The 17,205-nt window shown below is 35.1% G+C and overlaps 1 protein-coding gene across 2 annotated transcripts in view; it reads left to right on the top strand.

Moving 5' to 3' along the window:
* GRID2 (glutamate ionotropic receptor delta type subunit 2) overlaps window positions 1–17,205 on the top strand; it is a 1,554,957-nt gene that overhangs the window by 1,246,040 nt on the left and 291,712 nt on the right. For both annotated transcript variants that reach the window (XM_043871276.1, XM_043871274.1), the window contains exon 12: window positions 12,219–12,357. In XM_043871276.1, the coding sequence (XP_043727211.1) occupies window positions 12,219–12,357 (139 nt within the window). The remainder of the gene's footprint in view (window positions 1–12,218; window positions 12,358–17,205) is intronic.

The following is a 17,205-nucleotide window of genomic DNA, read 5'->3' as shown; positions in this document are numbered from 1 at the left end:
CAAAACTTCCAACTAAACTGGTCAATTTCAAATGCATAGAAGCTTTTAGAAAAAGAACTTCTAATTTCAGTGTCATTTCAGAATCATTGAACAATTTAGTACAATTTATATATCCTGTGATCGTTTTTTCCAATATAATTGAGTACCAAGCAACTGATGCAGGACAGGGGAAAAAAGCCTTGATTAAATGAGACCTAGAGAAAAAAATGGCAGCAAGTGTTTCTATATGTCATCACTTGCCACTGTCCTTGGAGATAGGAAAGTAAACCAGTTTGTGGTGGGGAATCATGGTAAACACTGTATGTATTGCTCATCCATGTTCTTAATGTTGCATTCGAGGGAGCTCATATTTCAGGGAAGCCCTTAACCTCAATTTCCTTGACTATTACTTGAGTTATAACTTGTATAAAACTATAATGTAGTCTGCCTTACAAACTGAGAACCTGAAATCCTCTTTTAATTGAAATACTAACATCTCAAATGTTTTAATTTTGTAGTATTGAATAGGAAATTGGCTTTCAGTTGGCTGCTTTTTATTCCCTAGCTCATTAGAAATAGTGAAAATTTTATAGGAGCTGGAATGGTGAAAACATTATGAAAGTAAAAAGATGCTAAGTATTACTTTTTAAGTGTAATGTAATTCAATTTAGTTCTGTAAGTCACAGCAATCAGTATTTTGAACTTAATTTAAAATCAGGATATAAGGTTTATGTGGTATAACCAGCAATCATTTAATTTGATTATAATTAATTTTTAATTTAACACTTTTCTAATGTGTTCATCAGAAATATTCTGCAGTATTGAATTCCGTAAACCTTAAGTTTCAAACGCTATAAAGAGTATCCCTATTGGAAGTTCTAACGTTGAAATGAAAATTTTTTTTATTTGATCAGAAGAACATTCTTATTTTGGGTAAGTATGTATAGGTGGCATTTGTCTGTATAAAAGCAATTTATTAATTAAGAAAAAATGAAATATGTTAAAATCTATTATTCAGTTTTTATAGAACTCTTTAAAACAGAAGTGTATAGATAATGTTAAAGAGTTGGAAAGAAGGAACTACTATTTATAAGCAGCTTTACATGTATTATAATTACTGTGAAAATGTAAATAATAAGTTAGAGAAGTCTTCCTATATATGGAAAATTGACATTTTGATTACATGGTCTCATGCCTTCTAGCCTACTTTTGTTTAGCTGCAAATGGATTTATCTGCCAGTCCAGAACAGAATTTTGTCATTCAACTGAAATGTCAACACTTCAGAAAGACATTAACGGTAGAGGAGGAACACTATCTATCATTATTTGTTCAGTAAATATTGTTATAAAAATGTGTTTGAAAATTTTTAACATTTGTATAAGACATAACAAAATTCATTTTTTCACCAAACAACTTGTCTTCATGGATTCCATTCAAAGAAGATGTTTATTACAATGTGGTATATGATGATATAAAATCCCTACTTTTACAAAAATAGGATACTAAAGTAAGCTACAGTGTATCTGACTGGGAAAATGCTCAGTAAAAATATAATAAGTAAATTACAAAAATATGGGTGTGGCATGACTATTAGCATTAAAAAATTACTTGAGAAAAATTTCCATAAATATAAAAAATTGCTAAGCTGGTATCCTCTTCAATATTGGGGTTTTGGATCTGTAAACTAGATAAGTTCTAAGAACTGGTTAAGTGGCTCCAAATTCCCAGTCAGCAATTTAGACTAGGTTTTCTGCTTTCAGATCTAGAATTGTTTTGTCCATACATATCAAGAAGTACCTTAGTTGACTGCCTATTCCACATTTTGGAACCCTGGGATAAGCTACCACTATGGGTCTCTGAAGGAGAAGGCAACGGCAACCCACTCCAGCACTCTTGCCTGGACAATCTGATGGACTGAAGAGCCTGGTAAGCTGCAGTCCATGGGGTCGCAATGAGTCGGACATGACTGAGCGACTTCACTTTCTCTTTTCACTTTCATGCATTGGAGAAGGAAATGGCAACCCACTCCAGTGTTCTTGCCTGGAGAATTCCAGGGATGGGGGAGCCTGGTGGGCTGCTGTCTGTGGGGTCGCACAGAGTCGGACACGACTGAAGCGACTTAGCAGCAGCAGCAGCAGCATGGGTCTCTGAAGGTCAATACACATCAATTACCATTTGCAACTTACCTTATCAGATTATGGTCATTTCACCTTGTCTGTGATAGCTGAACAGATATCTACACTCTACACTTAGCATGTATCAACCTGTACTCATTCTGATACCAAGAAATCCAGTTTCATTGCAGTATTCCAGTGTCATCTCAGGCCAACAGAGGACAAGCACACAGAACTCTTCAGTAATGCTTGTGTTCCACCCCATCCTCTGCATTTCTTAATGTCTTTGTGTAGAGAGTGTTCCTCTCACTAATAACCAAGGAGGTAAACAGATTGTCCAGATCAGATTCATTCTACATTGCCACCTCCCTGTATCTCTACAGTATAACAGATGTTGTGTATAGATTATCTACAAAATCCATTCTTTATTGGTCCATCCTTCAATTAGCCAGTCCAATAAACTGTTACCACCATTCCCCAAGTATCAAATCAATATATTAAATATCAAATTCCAGATCATTACCATCCATGACAATATATCTGCCCTAATCAATACTTACATTTATCCTATGTGGTATAAAGCTTTTATTAGCAGGCTTTATATGTCTCTGACTTAGTTATGTTGGAATCTAAGTTGTAGCCTGGAGACAATGAAGGGTGATGTCAGTGAGGAGAGAACTATGATTCCCTGGGTCCGGTCAGTAAGAGGCATTTATGCTAGAGGAGGCTGATTCCCTCAGAAGGGGTGGTTGCTTCCAATGCTAAGAAGTTTCAGAGAGATTCAGAAGCTCAAATTTCTCATCAGTGCCCTTGCCTTCCCATGAGAGACCACACTAGGCAGAAGATTCAATTAGTATTTGAATCACAACTCAGCAACTGAGTACACCATTACAGTCAAGCCTTAATCTTATCCTCAGTCATATCTACCCTGAGACTATGATTTAAGAGAGCACTTCAAAGCTGCCATCAAGCCTCTCAAATTTTACATTGTTTCTGAATTGGGTATTTATTGCCTTCAATTTCTCCTCTAACATTTATATTATTTGAAGACTTCAGAGCAGTTTGCTGAAACCACAATTTTTAAAATCACAGTTATTGCCACAGCCACTTCGTCTCCCAGGACCTTGCATTCCATATGTACTCCATCCTATGCCAACACTGGTACTAACTGAATAAATGATAATGTTAACCCACAGGCTGTGGGTTGCCAGTGTTCCATTTCCCACAAATATACACTACATAGATAAATGAGCAATTCAATCCCAGAATCCCATTTTTGCACTTTTGTTTCATGGGACCTCACATGATACCAGATAGGACATAGATGGTACATTCTGTTTGGGACATTGATGAAAGGTTACTAAAGGAACTCTCTACAGCGATATAGATGGAGTTTTGAGAAAGTAACAAGGATTGGTACAGTACCCACTAGTTACAGAGGGAGCTATTATCACTCTTATGTTTAAAGGGGCAAAGATAGGGAATAGTTACTAAAACTACAAGAGAGAGTTATCTGAGAGGGCTGTCCAAAAGGGCTGTAGTCTTCAGTAATGGGAAGCAGTCATTGCATTTTTGTCTTTACAATTATGTCACTAATTTGATATTCTTTCAAGTTCAGTTTTATCAGTTTACATTATCGTTGTTTGCTCTTTTTAAAATTTAATATTCTTTTTAATTGTGTGAAACATATAACAGCTCCACATTTAAAATTAAATAACAAATCAGTCACAGAGATTGTAATTCAGTTCTTGTTTCTTTCACTCTGCTACCCCCAATCGCCATATATATACTTTTTGTTTATTTTCCAGTTGCTTTATTCTGAAAATATAAGCACATTTTCCCCTTTTTTTTACCCTAAAGTACAATCTGAAAACTGTTTTGGATGGTGCTTTTCTCTGGAAGTTCCTTGAAATTGCTTTAATTTTATAAACCAGATAGATTTCACAATCATCTTCTGATACTTAGAATGGGCATATGGAATTTGTGATATTAGAAGAGAGAGAAACTGGAATTCTTATCAAAGAGAGTGGAGAAGAGAAAAAATTAGAAATACCAAGGGAATATTTCATGAAAAGACGAGCACAATAAAGGACAGAAATGGTATGGACCTAACAGAAGCAGAAGCTACTAAGCACAGATGGCAAAATACACAGAACTGTACAAAAAAAATCTTCACAACCCAGATAATCAAGATGGTGTGATCACTCACCTAGAGCCAGACATCCTGGAATGCAAAGTCAAGTGAGCCTTAGGAAGCATAACTATGAACAAAGCTACTGGAGGTGATGGAATTCCAGTTGAGCTAATTCAAATCCTAAAAGATGATGCTGTGAAAGTGCTGCACTCAATATGCCAGCAAATTTGGAAAACTCAGCAGTGGCCACAGGACTGGAAAAGGTCAGTTTTCATTCCAATCCCAAAGAAAGGCAATGCCAAACAATGCTCAAACTACCACACAATTGCACTCATCTTACATGTTTGCAAAGTAATGCTCAAAATTCTCCAAGCCAGGCTTCAACAGTACATGAAGCATGAACTTCCAGATGTTCAAGTTGGATTTAGAAAAGGCAGAGGAGCCAGAGATGAAATTGCCAACATCTGTTCAATCATTGAAAAAGCAAGAGAGTTCCAGAAAAACATCTATTTCTGCTTTATTGACTATGCCAAAGACTTTGACTGTGTGGATCACAACAAACTGTGGAAAATTCTTCAAGAGATGGGAATACCAGACCACCTGACCTGCCTCCTGTGAAATCTATATGCAGGTCAGGAAGCAACAGTTAGAACTGGACATGGAACAACAGACTGGTTCCAAATTGGGAAAGGAGTACATCAAGGCTGTATATTGTAACCCTGTTTATTTAACTTATATGCAGAGTACATCATGAGAAATGCTGGACTGGATGAAGCTAAAGCTGGAATCAGGATTGCCGGGAGAAATATCAATAACCTCAGATATGCAGATGACACCACCCTTATGGCAGAAAGTGAAGAAGAGCTCAAGAGCCTCTTGATGAAAGTGAAAGGGGAGAGTGAAAAAGTTGGCTTAATGCTCAACATTCAGGAAACTAAGATCATGGCATCTGGTCCCATCACTTCATGGCAAATAGATGGGGAAGCAATGGAAAACAGTAACAAACTTTATTTTGGGGGGCTCCAAAATCACTGCATATGGTAACTGCAGCCATGAAATTAAGAGATGCTTGCACCTTGGAAGGGAATTTATGACCATCCTAGATAGCATATAAAAAAGCAGAGACATTACTCTGCTGACAAAGGTCCATCTAGTCAAAGCTGTGGTTTTTCCAGTAGTCACGTATGGATGTGAGGATAGGACTATAAAAGAAAGCTAAGTTCTGAAGAACTGATGCTTTTGAACTGTATGTTGGAGAAGACTCTTGAGAGTCCCTTGGACTGCAAGGAGATCCAACCAGTCAATCCTAAAGGAAATCAGTCCTGAATATTCATTGGAGGGACTAATGCTGAAGCTGAAATTCCAATGCTTTGGCCACCTGATGCGGAGAACTGACTCACTGGAAAAGACCATGGTGCTGGCAAAGATTGAAGGCGGGAGTAGAATGGGACCACAGAGGATGAGATGCTTGGATGGTATCACCGACTTAATGGACATGAGTCTGAGTAAACTCCGGGAGTTGATAATGGGCAGGGAGTCCTGGCGTGCTGCAGTCCATGGGGTCGCAAAGAGTCGGACATGACTGAGCAACTGAACTGACCTTAATATGACTGTGATGCTTCATTAAAGACTCAGAGTTTATAGACATGAATTTAGAATGAATTGTACAAGACAGAGCAAAGAAAGAATTGGATTTGACTGGTGTTTGGGCTCTGCTGAAAGGATTTCCCAGGTTGGGCAGTGGTAAAATAATCTGCCTGCCAGTGCAGAAAGCACAGATTTGATCCCTGGGTTGGGAAGATCCTCTGGAGTAGGAGGAAATGGCAACCCCCTCCAATATTCTTGCAGGGAAGACACAACTGAGCATGAGAGGGTTTCAAAGGAATGGAGGAAAAATTCAATGTTGATCTTAACAAATCACTGGATTTAAGCTGGGTAGGAGGGAACTACATATAATAGGATTAGGGTCTCATAGTGAAAACAGGGTAGAGTAGAATAGATTAGATGGAATGCGAGTGTCAACTTGATGAGGGGAGGAAACTCACAAGATAAAAGATGGTATAGGAGCATGGATTGCTTGAAATTGAGATTGTAAAGAGGTCAGAGTTATTGTTAATAAAGGTATTTCTACCAAAATAAATATAAAAGCAGTACATTTGCATTAAGTAGAAAATAATCATACAAATAATAAAAATGAAATACTATTAAATTCTAATTAGACTCTGTTGCCTGCCAAAGGGATTTTGAGATTTTCATTCCCTTTATGAAAACAGATATAAAATTTTAAACAGAATTATTATCACCAAGCTGAGGCTTTGTGCTTGCCATAATAAAAAAAATACTGAAAAATAATTGTAAATAGAAAAATTTCCTTACCATAACACACTGTAATTTTCTGCTATCCTTCTCTCCCACCTCAAACCATACGTTGTAAAGCCTACACTGCCTTCAGATAGTGGTCATAGTAACCTGTGACTAACTGTGAATCTTGTGGGTATCTCACATGCTCCTCCTTATTACCTCCATTTCCTCCACCAAAAGAAAAAATATTAAAGCATTTACAAATCTAGTCACAGTCAGACTCTAAGTCTATTTATGAATGAACTTCAAGGAACAGATTAATACATAAATATGATTGACATATCTTATGAATTTAGGAGATACGTATCATCACCAATCCTTAAATGTAAAACATTGCCTTGACAGTGGCTCATTGCCAATATATCCTTATTCATATTTTCTAAATTGTGATTTTGTATGTATAAAATATTCTAATACTTACTGACATGCCAATTGACTAGCTTATTTGAACATATTCAATCATCCCTAATATTGGAAAATTTCTATTTGCTATAAGGGTTTTTAGCCATTTTGCTAGTAACCTAATTTCAATAAGGATCCAATTCTGGAAAAAAAATGTTTATAAGGAAAGATAATAATGAATTTTCTATTTTTTCTTGATCATATTTCGTAAAAAAAGAATCATAGTCCCAGATTATATAATAAACACTCGAGAGGTTTTTTGTTTTCTTTTGTTTTTTTTTTTTACTTTGTGAGTTTTTAAACCTTCAAGAAGCTGATTTACCATGCAATGAAATTGGAAAATCTTCAACAATTACTTTTCTGTATTTTCAGGCAAACACAAAAATGCATGTATACTCCCACAGAAAAAGACTTAGAGCAACATTTTTTTGCCTTACTCAGGCAAAATTATCAAGTTCCATAATCTTGCCTGAGGGAAAAACATTATTTTACTTTTTTAACAACCTTTATAAGTAAGATAATATATACAGTGGCAAGGTTGATGTACTTTTTGAGGTGGGAAACCAGTCATATCAAAATGCAAATCTGTGTAAAGAACATTTCTCTTACTGCAGAAGGGTCACTTTGGAAAATACGAATTCTACACACTTCTGCAGAGTGACACTGTAGGGAGACCTCAAACTCACCAAGGGGTTATAGAATCAAAATGCCCAACTCTGAATTCAGACCCTTTTACACCCTAAAGTGTCAGGAATGGCCAGCTTAATTTCTGCCGTGCTTTAGTGATATAAGGTTGTTTTTTTTTAATTTAGCAGGAAATTTTTTTGTTTTTAACCTGTCTTCTAGCCTTCAGAATCTATGAGAATATTTTCTTTTTTCAAATTGTGGACCATAAAAACAAAATAAAGGGAAAAAATAGTTTCTATTAAACTCACCGTTCTCTCTTTTTACTCTTTTACTTCTTTAATTTAGTTTTTTTTCTTGCATTATGAAATACTATGTAAGTACAGAAAGTTCACGAAACTTAAAAATGCAGCTCAGTGAATTACCAGCAATGGAATCCCAGTATAACTGCCACCTAGGAAAAGATAGAACGTTACCTGTAACACAACCCCGATTTCCCCATCTCAACCATTATTCTACAGCTTACCACTCATGAGATGATCAGCACTACCATTCATGATGCCTAGTTTTGGACTATTATCATACAGTGAGCATTCTTTTACTCAATATTTAGTTTGTGAAATCCACTCATGGTGTTATAAGTGAAATCTATTCATTTTCATTGCTATATAGTATTATTTCATTGTTCTCTGTATGTGTGTGTGAGAGAGAAAAATTTATATCTTTATAATACCGAGTCTGATCAATAAACTCGATGTATCTGCCCATTTATTTAACCTTCTTTTATTGCACTCAAGAAAGTTTTATAGATTTTCATATAGAGATCTTCCACATCTTTATTTCTAGATATGTTATATTTTTAGTATTATTGCAAATAGTGTATATTTTTAAATTTCATGTCTTAAGTGTTACTGGTATATGCATGTCTGATTATCCTTGAACGTTGACTCTGTACCATAGTAAACTGATAGCTGACATTAATTTTAGTAAGTCATTTCATATTCTCTTAGATTATCTACATACATACATCATCTCTAACCCTTAACTTCTATTTCATTCTCTCTAATTCTTTGGTATTTTTCCTTTCTTTATTTTCTTGGCATATTGTACTGTGCTGTTTAGTGCCTACAATTAAATGTTGAATAGAAGTGATAACAACTCACAGCCTTTAAGATAGTCTTTAAAAATGCTTTCTTTGTTAGTAAGTATGACATTTTCTGTCGGCTTCCTGAAAATATTCTTTGTGAGACTAAGAAAGGTTTTTTTTATTTCCAGTTTGCTGGAGTATTTCTAGGTTTTCAGTATTTTTATGATTAGATGTTAAATTTCATCTGTGCTTTTTATACTTCTACCAAGATGATTATAGGGCTTTTCTCCTTTATAGTGCTAATGTAGTGAATTTTAATGATTTACTTTTAGATGCCAAACAACCTTTGCCTTCATTTAATAAACTCATCGTGCCTATTTATTTTTGCAATTTTCAGTTTACTAATTTATGTAAGTCTTTTTTATCTACAATTATATGAAAGATTAGCCTGTCATTCTCTTTACTTGGAATAACCTTTTCAGATTTTACTTACCAAAGCTGTGTTTTCTTTATAAAATATATGGACTTGTGTCTTGCTTTTTTCTAATCTTAGAAAGAGTGTATGTAAAATTAGACTTAATTATTGCTAAAACATTTGGTAGATTTTTTCCAGAAAGTCTGAAAACAATCTACTGGTCTTGAGCATTTTGATGAGTAGGTTTTAATTGTGGATTCAGAGTCTTTAATACTTATAAGATCATTGAAATGTTCTATTTCTTTTGGTAGCAATTTTTATACAAATTTGTCCATGTCATCTCAATTTTCATATTAATTGGCATTGAACTGTGCATATGATCCTCCTCTTTATCCTTCTAATATCTGTAACATTTGTAACAATATACTTTTTTAACTCCTATTTTTGTGCCTTTACTTATTTTCTTGATCAATTTCAAGAACTTTTTTTTTCTATTTTTTAATATTTATTTATTTTTATTGAAGGATAATTTCTTTACAACACTGTGTTGGTTTCTGCCATACATCTACAGCTTTTTATAAATATTTCCAAAGAACCAAACTTCTGTTGGATCATCCCTCTCTGTTGTGTTTATCTAGTTTTATCTAGTTTACTAATTTCTGCTCCTATATTTATTATGTCCCTCCTTCTGTGTCCTTAGGTTTAACTTGCTTTTCTTTTAACTTCTTGAAATTGATGAGTAGATCATTGATTTTCAGACTTCTTTTCTTATAGAAGTTGTGAATTTCCCTTCAAAGACAAATTTAGCTGCATCCTGTCAGGTATCAAAATGTGGAGTTTTGGTTTGGAGTATTTTTATTATCACCAACTTCAAAATACTTTTTTACTTCTCTTGTGATTTTTATGCAACCCATGGCATAATGGAATTGTAATTGTTGATTTCCAAGCATATGAGGGTTTTCTGTTTTTCTTAGTTCCACCCTATTTGGCAAGCCCTGGGCCTTAATTTTTATAGCCACCTGATTTTGAAGGCTTTCAAGAGCATTGCTCAGCATCTCAGTTTCTTACCTGCTTGTTAAATTGGCACTTATCCCTTAGGAGAAAACAGGCCTAAATACCAGGTCACATTTCTGAAGTTCTTCTTCAGAATCTTCATCTTCTGATTTTTTACTGCTTCTTTAGCTCTCAAATGCAGTATTTGTTCTTCTTCTTCTTCTTTTTTTCTAGTTGCTATCAGTAGGAGTATTGTTTTGAATTTTTTCCTAATTACAAGTGTCAGGAGTCAAGATTACCATTACTTTCAGTGTTTGATTTCTAAGTACAGATATCAAATAAAATGTCATTTTATGTGGACTCCCCAAGAAATTTGAATTTCCAAATTTCAGACTTTATGCCACAGATGAGGAAAGCTCAACAAGTATTCTTTCTTATGTGTGATAACAACTCAAATCAAGGGTGAAGACTTCATGGACACAAACCTTCAATTAGCCTTTTCAGTCATGAATTTATTGTTCTACATTTGTTACATTTATTAACATCTTTCAGTCTTTAGCAATCATCTTGCTCATATTTTATTATTATTTTTTCAATTAGTCATTTTTCTAGGAAGTCCCCATTTGGTTTAAAAATGAACATTTTATTTTGCTTTCATCTTTTAAAAGCCAAGTGAATATTTCCATTGCTTTGGAGAAGAAAGTATCCAAAATGCATCATAACTGCCTTTGAAAAAATATGTTCCAGATATCAGAGGTTAGCCTATTCTGAGTATATTATATCAGAAAAATAGCTCAGGTCATACCCACAGGGTATGTTTTTACTACACTTAAAGTTTACAGGTATTAATATTACACAGTGAGAATTAGTGGTTGGCATAAAAATCTGCCTCATATGATAATTAATTAAATCTTGTTAAGCAATTCACATATTGATGTACCTAGGCAAAGTAGTATTATCTCTATTTTTACACTTAACAGAAAACTAATTTATTTTAGAAAGATTGTTAACTTCATATAAAACATGAATTCATTTATCAACTATTTACCCACCTAATATGGGGCAGAAACTGTTATGTTAGAAACCAATAATGAGGAAGAGGAGAAAATAAAAATATATAAAATATATGAAAATTTTTGATTAAAAAAATAAGGTGGCTGAAAGAATGGGGCTGTGGAAATTATTTTAGATAGAGTGACAATTAAGTGTTGGTGAAGAAGTATCATCTGAGCAGAAACTTAAATTAAAAGGAGAGTCATTTTTAAGTTAAAAAACAGAGAATTCCAGGCATAAAAGTTGCAAGTACAAAGGCCCTAGGACAGACATCATTGTGGCCCCTTACAAGAAACTAGAAGGACATTCAGAGAGTGGGAAAAGGTAAGTCAGAAAGTGGATCTGAGATTAGTTCATGTAGGACCTGGTAAACTTTGATAGAGATTTCAGATTTTCTTTTTTTTTTTTTTTGAGTGACAGGAATCCTCTGGAAATTTGAATCAGGAGAATATGATATCATTTTCACTTTTAAAAAGCATCATGATTATAGACTTAAGAGTGGCAGCTCCTGAAATGTAACAAGTAAACTGGCCAAGTGGTTCAGTAGTGGCACCGATATATATACAGTACTGTGTGTAAAAGAGATAGCTATTGGAAATCTGCTGTATGTCGCAAGGAGCTCAGCTTGGTGCTCTGTGATGACCTAGAAGGGCAGGACGGAAGTGAGAGACGGGAGGCAGGGTCAGGAGGAAGGAGATATATGTATACATATAGCTAATTCACTTCATTGTACAGCGGAAAAACCAACGCAACATTGTAAAGCAATTATCTTCCAATTAAAAAATAAATAAATAGCTATAAAAATTGGGAGGGGGAGAACAACTAGCTATGCTTTTTCTGGATCCTTGAGATTCTTTGTTTACAAGAATTACTTGATCGTTTAAAAATTACCAAAAAAAAAAAGTGGTGAACGTAAGCAAAATACAGAGATCTACACTGATGTTATGTAGAAAGATTCTCATTACTTACAAGTTAACTTGCTATTGACTGTGTATGACCTCAGAGTCTCAATAAATACTTGTTGATGTTCTTTTATTCTCTGCTTCCTTCCACAGGTGGAGAAGTCCCATACACAACTCTGGCCACCCGAATGATGATGGGGGCTTGGTGGCTGTTTGCATTGATTGTCATCTCATCTTACACAGCAAATCTTGCCGCTTTCCTCACCATCACCCGCATTGAAAGCTCCATCCAGTAAGTAGACAAAGATTCCACTTGATGCAAAATATGGGAAGTGACAGAAGAGGCCAGAGCTACTTAAATAAGTATGTGGTGTCTGTAATAAATTTACAACTTCCTTTTGAGTAAAGGCTTAATTTTCTGATGTGCAGACATCACAAATAGTCAAATTCCTGAAAGTACAGTTTTGGTGGAGCACTTTTTATAAAATAAAATTCTGGGTATACTTTGAACATTGCTTACAACATTTTCTTGGAAGAATAAGACATATTCAGATTTTTAACCTCTGTAAAATATGACTATGTATCAGCAGTATTATAAAAAAGAAGGAAAAAGGAGTCATACTAAAATATGTATGTTTATATGTGTGTGTGTATATATATATAGATAGATAGATAGATAGATAGATATATGAAGGTTGACACTCATAGTCTCTGCCTTGAATCTATCCCATTATGCAGTGTCTGAGTAGATAGTTAGGTAGACACTAGGAAATTGAGAGATAAAAGACAGGTAGGGAGGGAGGGAAAGAGGGAGAGTGGTAACCAAGAAGTAAAACCACATTCTGTCTCTTCATTGCATTATAGCTAATACGAATATTATTGCTGCTGTTTTTCCAGCTGCAGTGGTGGTAAATTGTCATTAACTACGGTGCACTTTTGAATCCTGAAAGCTACCTAAGTCAATGCTGCATTTCACAAATGACATTCCTGTAAGCCCCGAGAATCCAAAGGCCTTTGATTTACTTGGCCAGTTTTACTCTGTGTGATTTCACGCCATAAGGTCTGGTCAGTGCCACAGTTCAACTTGTGCCTCATAATGCTCTATATCTGGTTTTAAGAAAATGTTTTCTGAAAATGTTTTATTAATCCAAAAACAAAGTAGTTTGAACTTTTCTACAGTTAAAAAAACATTTATTTCTCAACAAAACTGACAGTTTGAAGATTAGAATAATTCGCTTTGTCAAGGAATTCATTAGAGATTTAATTCATCTTTAAGAGAAAATATGAGTTCTTCTTGCCTTTAAAAAATATGTAAATTAATTCCATTAGTAGGTACAAAATTATTATAGCACAATACTAAATATAAAATCAAGAATTAATGATCTAAAAAGATATAGGGTATTTTTTTCAATTGCTTATGGTATATAAATTGAAAACCCCCAAATTAAATTCATGAGTCAATTATTTAATCCATTTATAAAAATATGTTTCCAACTTCTCTCATCAAATCTTAGTCTTCAAGTCATTTTCCTAGCTATTTCTTTGGTGCAGAACCTCCATATCCTTTCAACTTACTACCTGTGTATCGTAGCCAGTTCTGTGTGTGACATAAGTTATAAGTGATGCAGAGCGAAGCTCATGGAAAATTTAAACTAGTGACCCCATCATGTTCCTATTTTAAGCAATAATGAAAATGATTATAATGTTCCAGCCCAAGAAATCAATGAGTTAGTAAAATTATGCAAATAAAAAACATTCATTGAGCACTCACAAGATGACAAACTTTTTGCTAGATGTTTGACATGCATTGGCTCATTTAATGCTTATAACCATCTTCTGAAATACATACTACTTATTAATAGTCCATTTTGCAACTGAAGTTGAAAAGATAGATAACTTTCCTCAAACTGTAAATGTAATAAGTGATTGATTAAAGATCAGACCTTAAATCTGTCTCATTCCTGAATCTATGTTCTGACTGTACCACACTAGTCCCCATGCCATACCCTTGTGCATTTGAATGACCAGTTGTTTCTAGGGAACATTGTAAAGGATGTGTCATAGCCTTATTCATTGTTAAGTATAGTAATGTAAATAATGACATTCTACAAATGCTCAATTTGTTTGAGGAAATAAAGTCTCAAAAGTTAGGAGATTTTTGTGTTGGGTCAGTTCTGTAGGTGAATATCCCAACATGAGCTAATTACTTCTATAATTGATACCTACCTTTCAGAGTAAGATTGCTTGGCACAACCAGTCAATAGAAATTGCACTGAAAGAAACAGTTTTTAAAAATAAAAATGGGGTATTTTATCTCACTAATATACTTCTCATCAACTTTAACATGCTGTATTTTAAGAGTAGTTAAAGCCGAAAATTTGTGTCAGATTTGGCTTTGAAACATTTTAAAATAAATAAAGAAAGAAAATTTTAGATAACTCATTTGATACAGTGTACAACAATAATCATAAATAATAAAAATTATGGACAATATTCACTGAGAATTTATTATGGATTTATTAAACATATTATATATACCCCCTTCAGTGTTCAAAATTACCCTAATAATACAATTACTACTATTATTCCTACTTTGTAGATGAAAAAACAGCAATTTGGAAGTTAAATGCTCACTATCACAGTGTGAATAGCATCAGAGCTAGAAATTCAACCCATGTTAGTCCAATACCAATTCATGACTTTACCTACTGAAGTTTTTCTTTATTTTACAGTTTGTCTCTTGATGAGTATTACAATTTGTTTGCTTGATCCACTATTTCACTGGGTTCGTAGGCCTCAGGGTGTGTGTGTATCTGAGCTATTTGGTCATTACCGACTTTGCTAGCATTTATTTGTATTTAGACTTTCATGTAATAGCAGTGGGAGCAAAAGTCTCTATCAAATTTTTACACCCATAGGTTTCTCTAAAGTAAAATTTAATGGAAACAGATCATAACTGCACATGATGTTTCCCTCAAGTGTAGTTCCACAGTCCAAAATAACTGAACGTTCATTTTTTTAACAAATTACTTCTTTCAAATGCCAACTCATATTATTAAAAGCCAACCATGAGTATAATAAACCTCCCCTTCCTTCTAATCTTATCACCAGACTAATTATGAAAGGGGAAAATCAGAACCAAACAAGTTAAAAGAAGCCTGAGTCTCTCCCCAAACTTAAAGATATCTTCTAATTTCATGCTTCAGCTGTGTTGGTAAACATAATTGTAATGTTTCTTAGAAACAGTCAAAGTTGCATTTATAATTGATGTCAAACTTTCTTGGAAAATTCTAATTTTTCTTAGAATAGATAGAAACTTTTTTCAGAAAACCATCCAGTGTCATGCTTCTTCATCATTTTATATTCATGAGATTTGCTCATCGTTAAATGAAGCAATCCTCATCAGAGTACCTTTTCCCAGCCCAATTGCTGTGCTATTAGCAAGCATCTACTATCCACGACTTTATTCCCAAAATGAAAAACAAATATCGTCTATTAATGAATATATGTGGTATCTAGAAAAATGGTACTGATGAACCTATTTGCAAGGCAGGAATAGACATGGGTGTACAGAACAGACTTGTGGACACAGTGGGCAAGGAGAGAGGGAAGCAAATTGAGACAGTGACGTTGAGGAATATACATGGCTGCTGCTGCTGCTAAGTCGCTTCATCGTGTCCGACTCTGTGCGACCCCATAGACGGCAGCCCACCAGGCTCCGCCGTCCCTGGGATTCTCCAGGCAAGAACACTGGAGTGGGTTGCCATTTCTACCACTCGTAAAATAGATGGTTAGCAGGAAGCCGCTGTATAACGCAGGGAGCCCAGCTGTGTTCTCTGATGACCTAGAAGGGTGGGTGAAGGTGTGGGAGGGAGGCTCAACAGGGAGGGGACACGTGTATACAAATGGCCGATTTGCCTTGTTTTACAACAAAAGCAAGCACAACATTATAAAGCAATTATACACCAAAACAAAAAACACAAATTGAAATCACTTCTTGACACCAGGAGAGGTAAAGGTGGTTAGAGGACTGTCAGTGACAGAAACAAAAGCAGCTACTTTTAAACAGGTGGTTGATAGAAACCCTGATATTTTGGTAGGAGAAATCCAATAGATTTATTCTTAGGAAACTGAATACATTTTATAAAAGGTACCTGTTTTTCAAAATTAGGTATTTATTGTCATAAAGTGTCTGCCTGCAATGCTGGAGACCCGGGTTTGATCCCTGGGTTGGGAAGATCCCCTGGAGAAGGAAAAGGCAACCCACTCCAGTACTCTTGCCTGGAAAATCCCATGGACAGAGGAGCCTGGTAGGCTACAGTCCATGGGGTCACAAAGAGTCGGACACAACTGACTTCACTTCACAACCTTCCAGTTGGCACTTGCCATTAATAAAAATGTTGAAAGAGAATTTTCTCTGGAGAAGATAACTGACAAGTTAATTTCATATCCCTTCAGTGATGGGTCAGCCCAACATAGCTATGTTCTGATATGAGGTAATATGACAGATTGTGACACAGTTGATATATACAGTACAGTTGCTAAAGAGAAAATTATATGCAATTTCTGTAAGACTCGAATGACATCTAGGCCTTTTAATGTCACTGAACAGTAACAACAAATAACTAAATTATTTGCAAATACTTAAAAATTGAAATATACATTTTTCTGTCAGGCTAAAAAGTTGTTGTTTAGTCATTAAGTTGGGTTTGATTCTTTTTGTGATCCCATGAATTATAGCCCACCAGGCTCCTCTGTCCATGGGATTTCCCAAGCAAGAATACTGGAATGGGTTGCCATGCCCTCCTCCAGGGGATCTTTCCAACCCAGAGATCAAACCTGAGTCTCTTGAGTCTCCTGCGTTGGCAGACAGAGACTTTACCACTGAGCCACCAGGGAAGCCCTGGGCTAAAACTGCAATGATAAGATGGAGCATGTGAAGCTTTGAAGGTATTTTCAGAGTAAATATTGGGTAATAATATCATCACCATTAACTATATTAGTCTTTGCATGCATGCTAAGTCGCTTCAGTTGTATCTGACTCTTTCTGACCTTGTGGACCATAGCCTGCCAGGCTCCTCTGTCCATGGGATTCTCTGGGCAAGAATACAGATATGGGTTACCATTTCCTCCTCCAGGG

Source organism: Cervus elaphus, chromosome 17, assembly GCF_910594005.1.
Source record: "Cervus elaphus chromosome 17, mCerEla1.1, whole genome shotgun sequence".
Taxonomy (NCBI): domain Eukaryota; kingdom Metazoa; phylum Chordata; class Mammalia; order Artiodactyla; family Cervidae; genus Cervus; species Cervus elaphus.
This window is presented reverse-complemented; position numbering and strand designations above follow the sequence as displayed.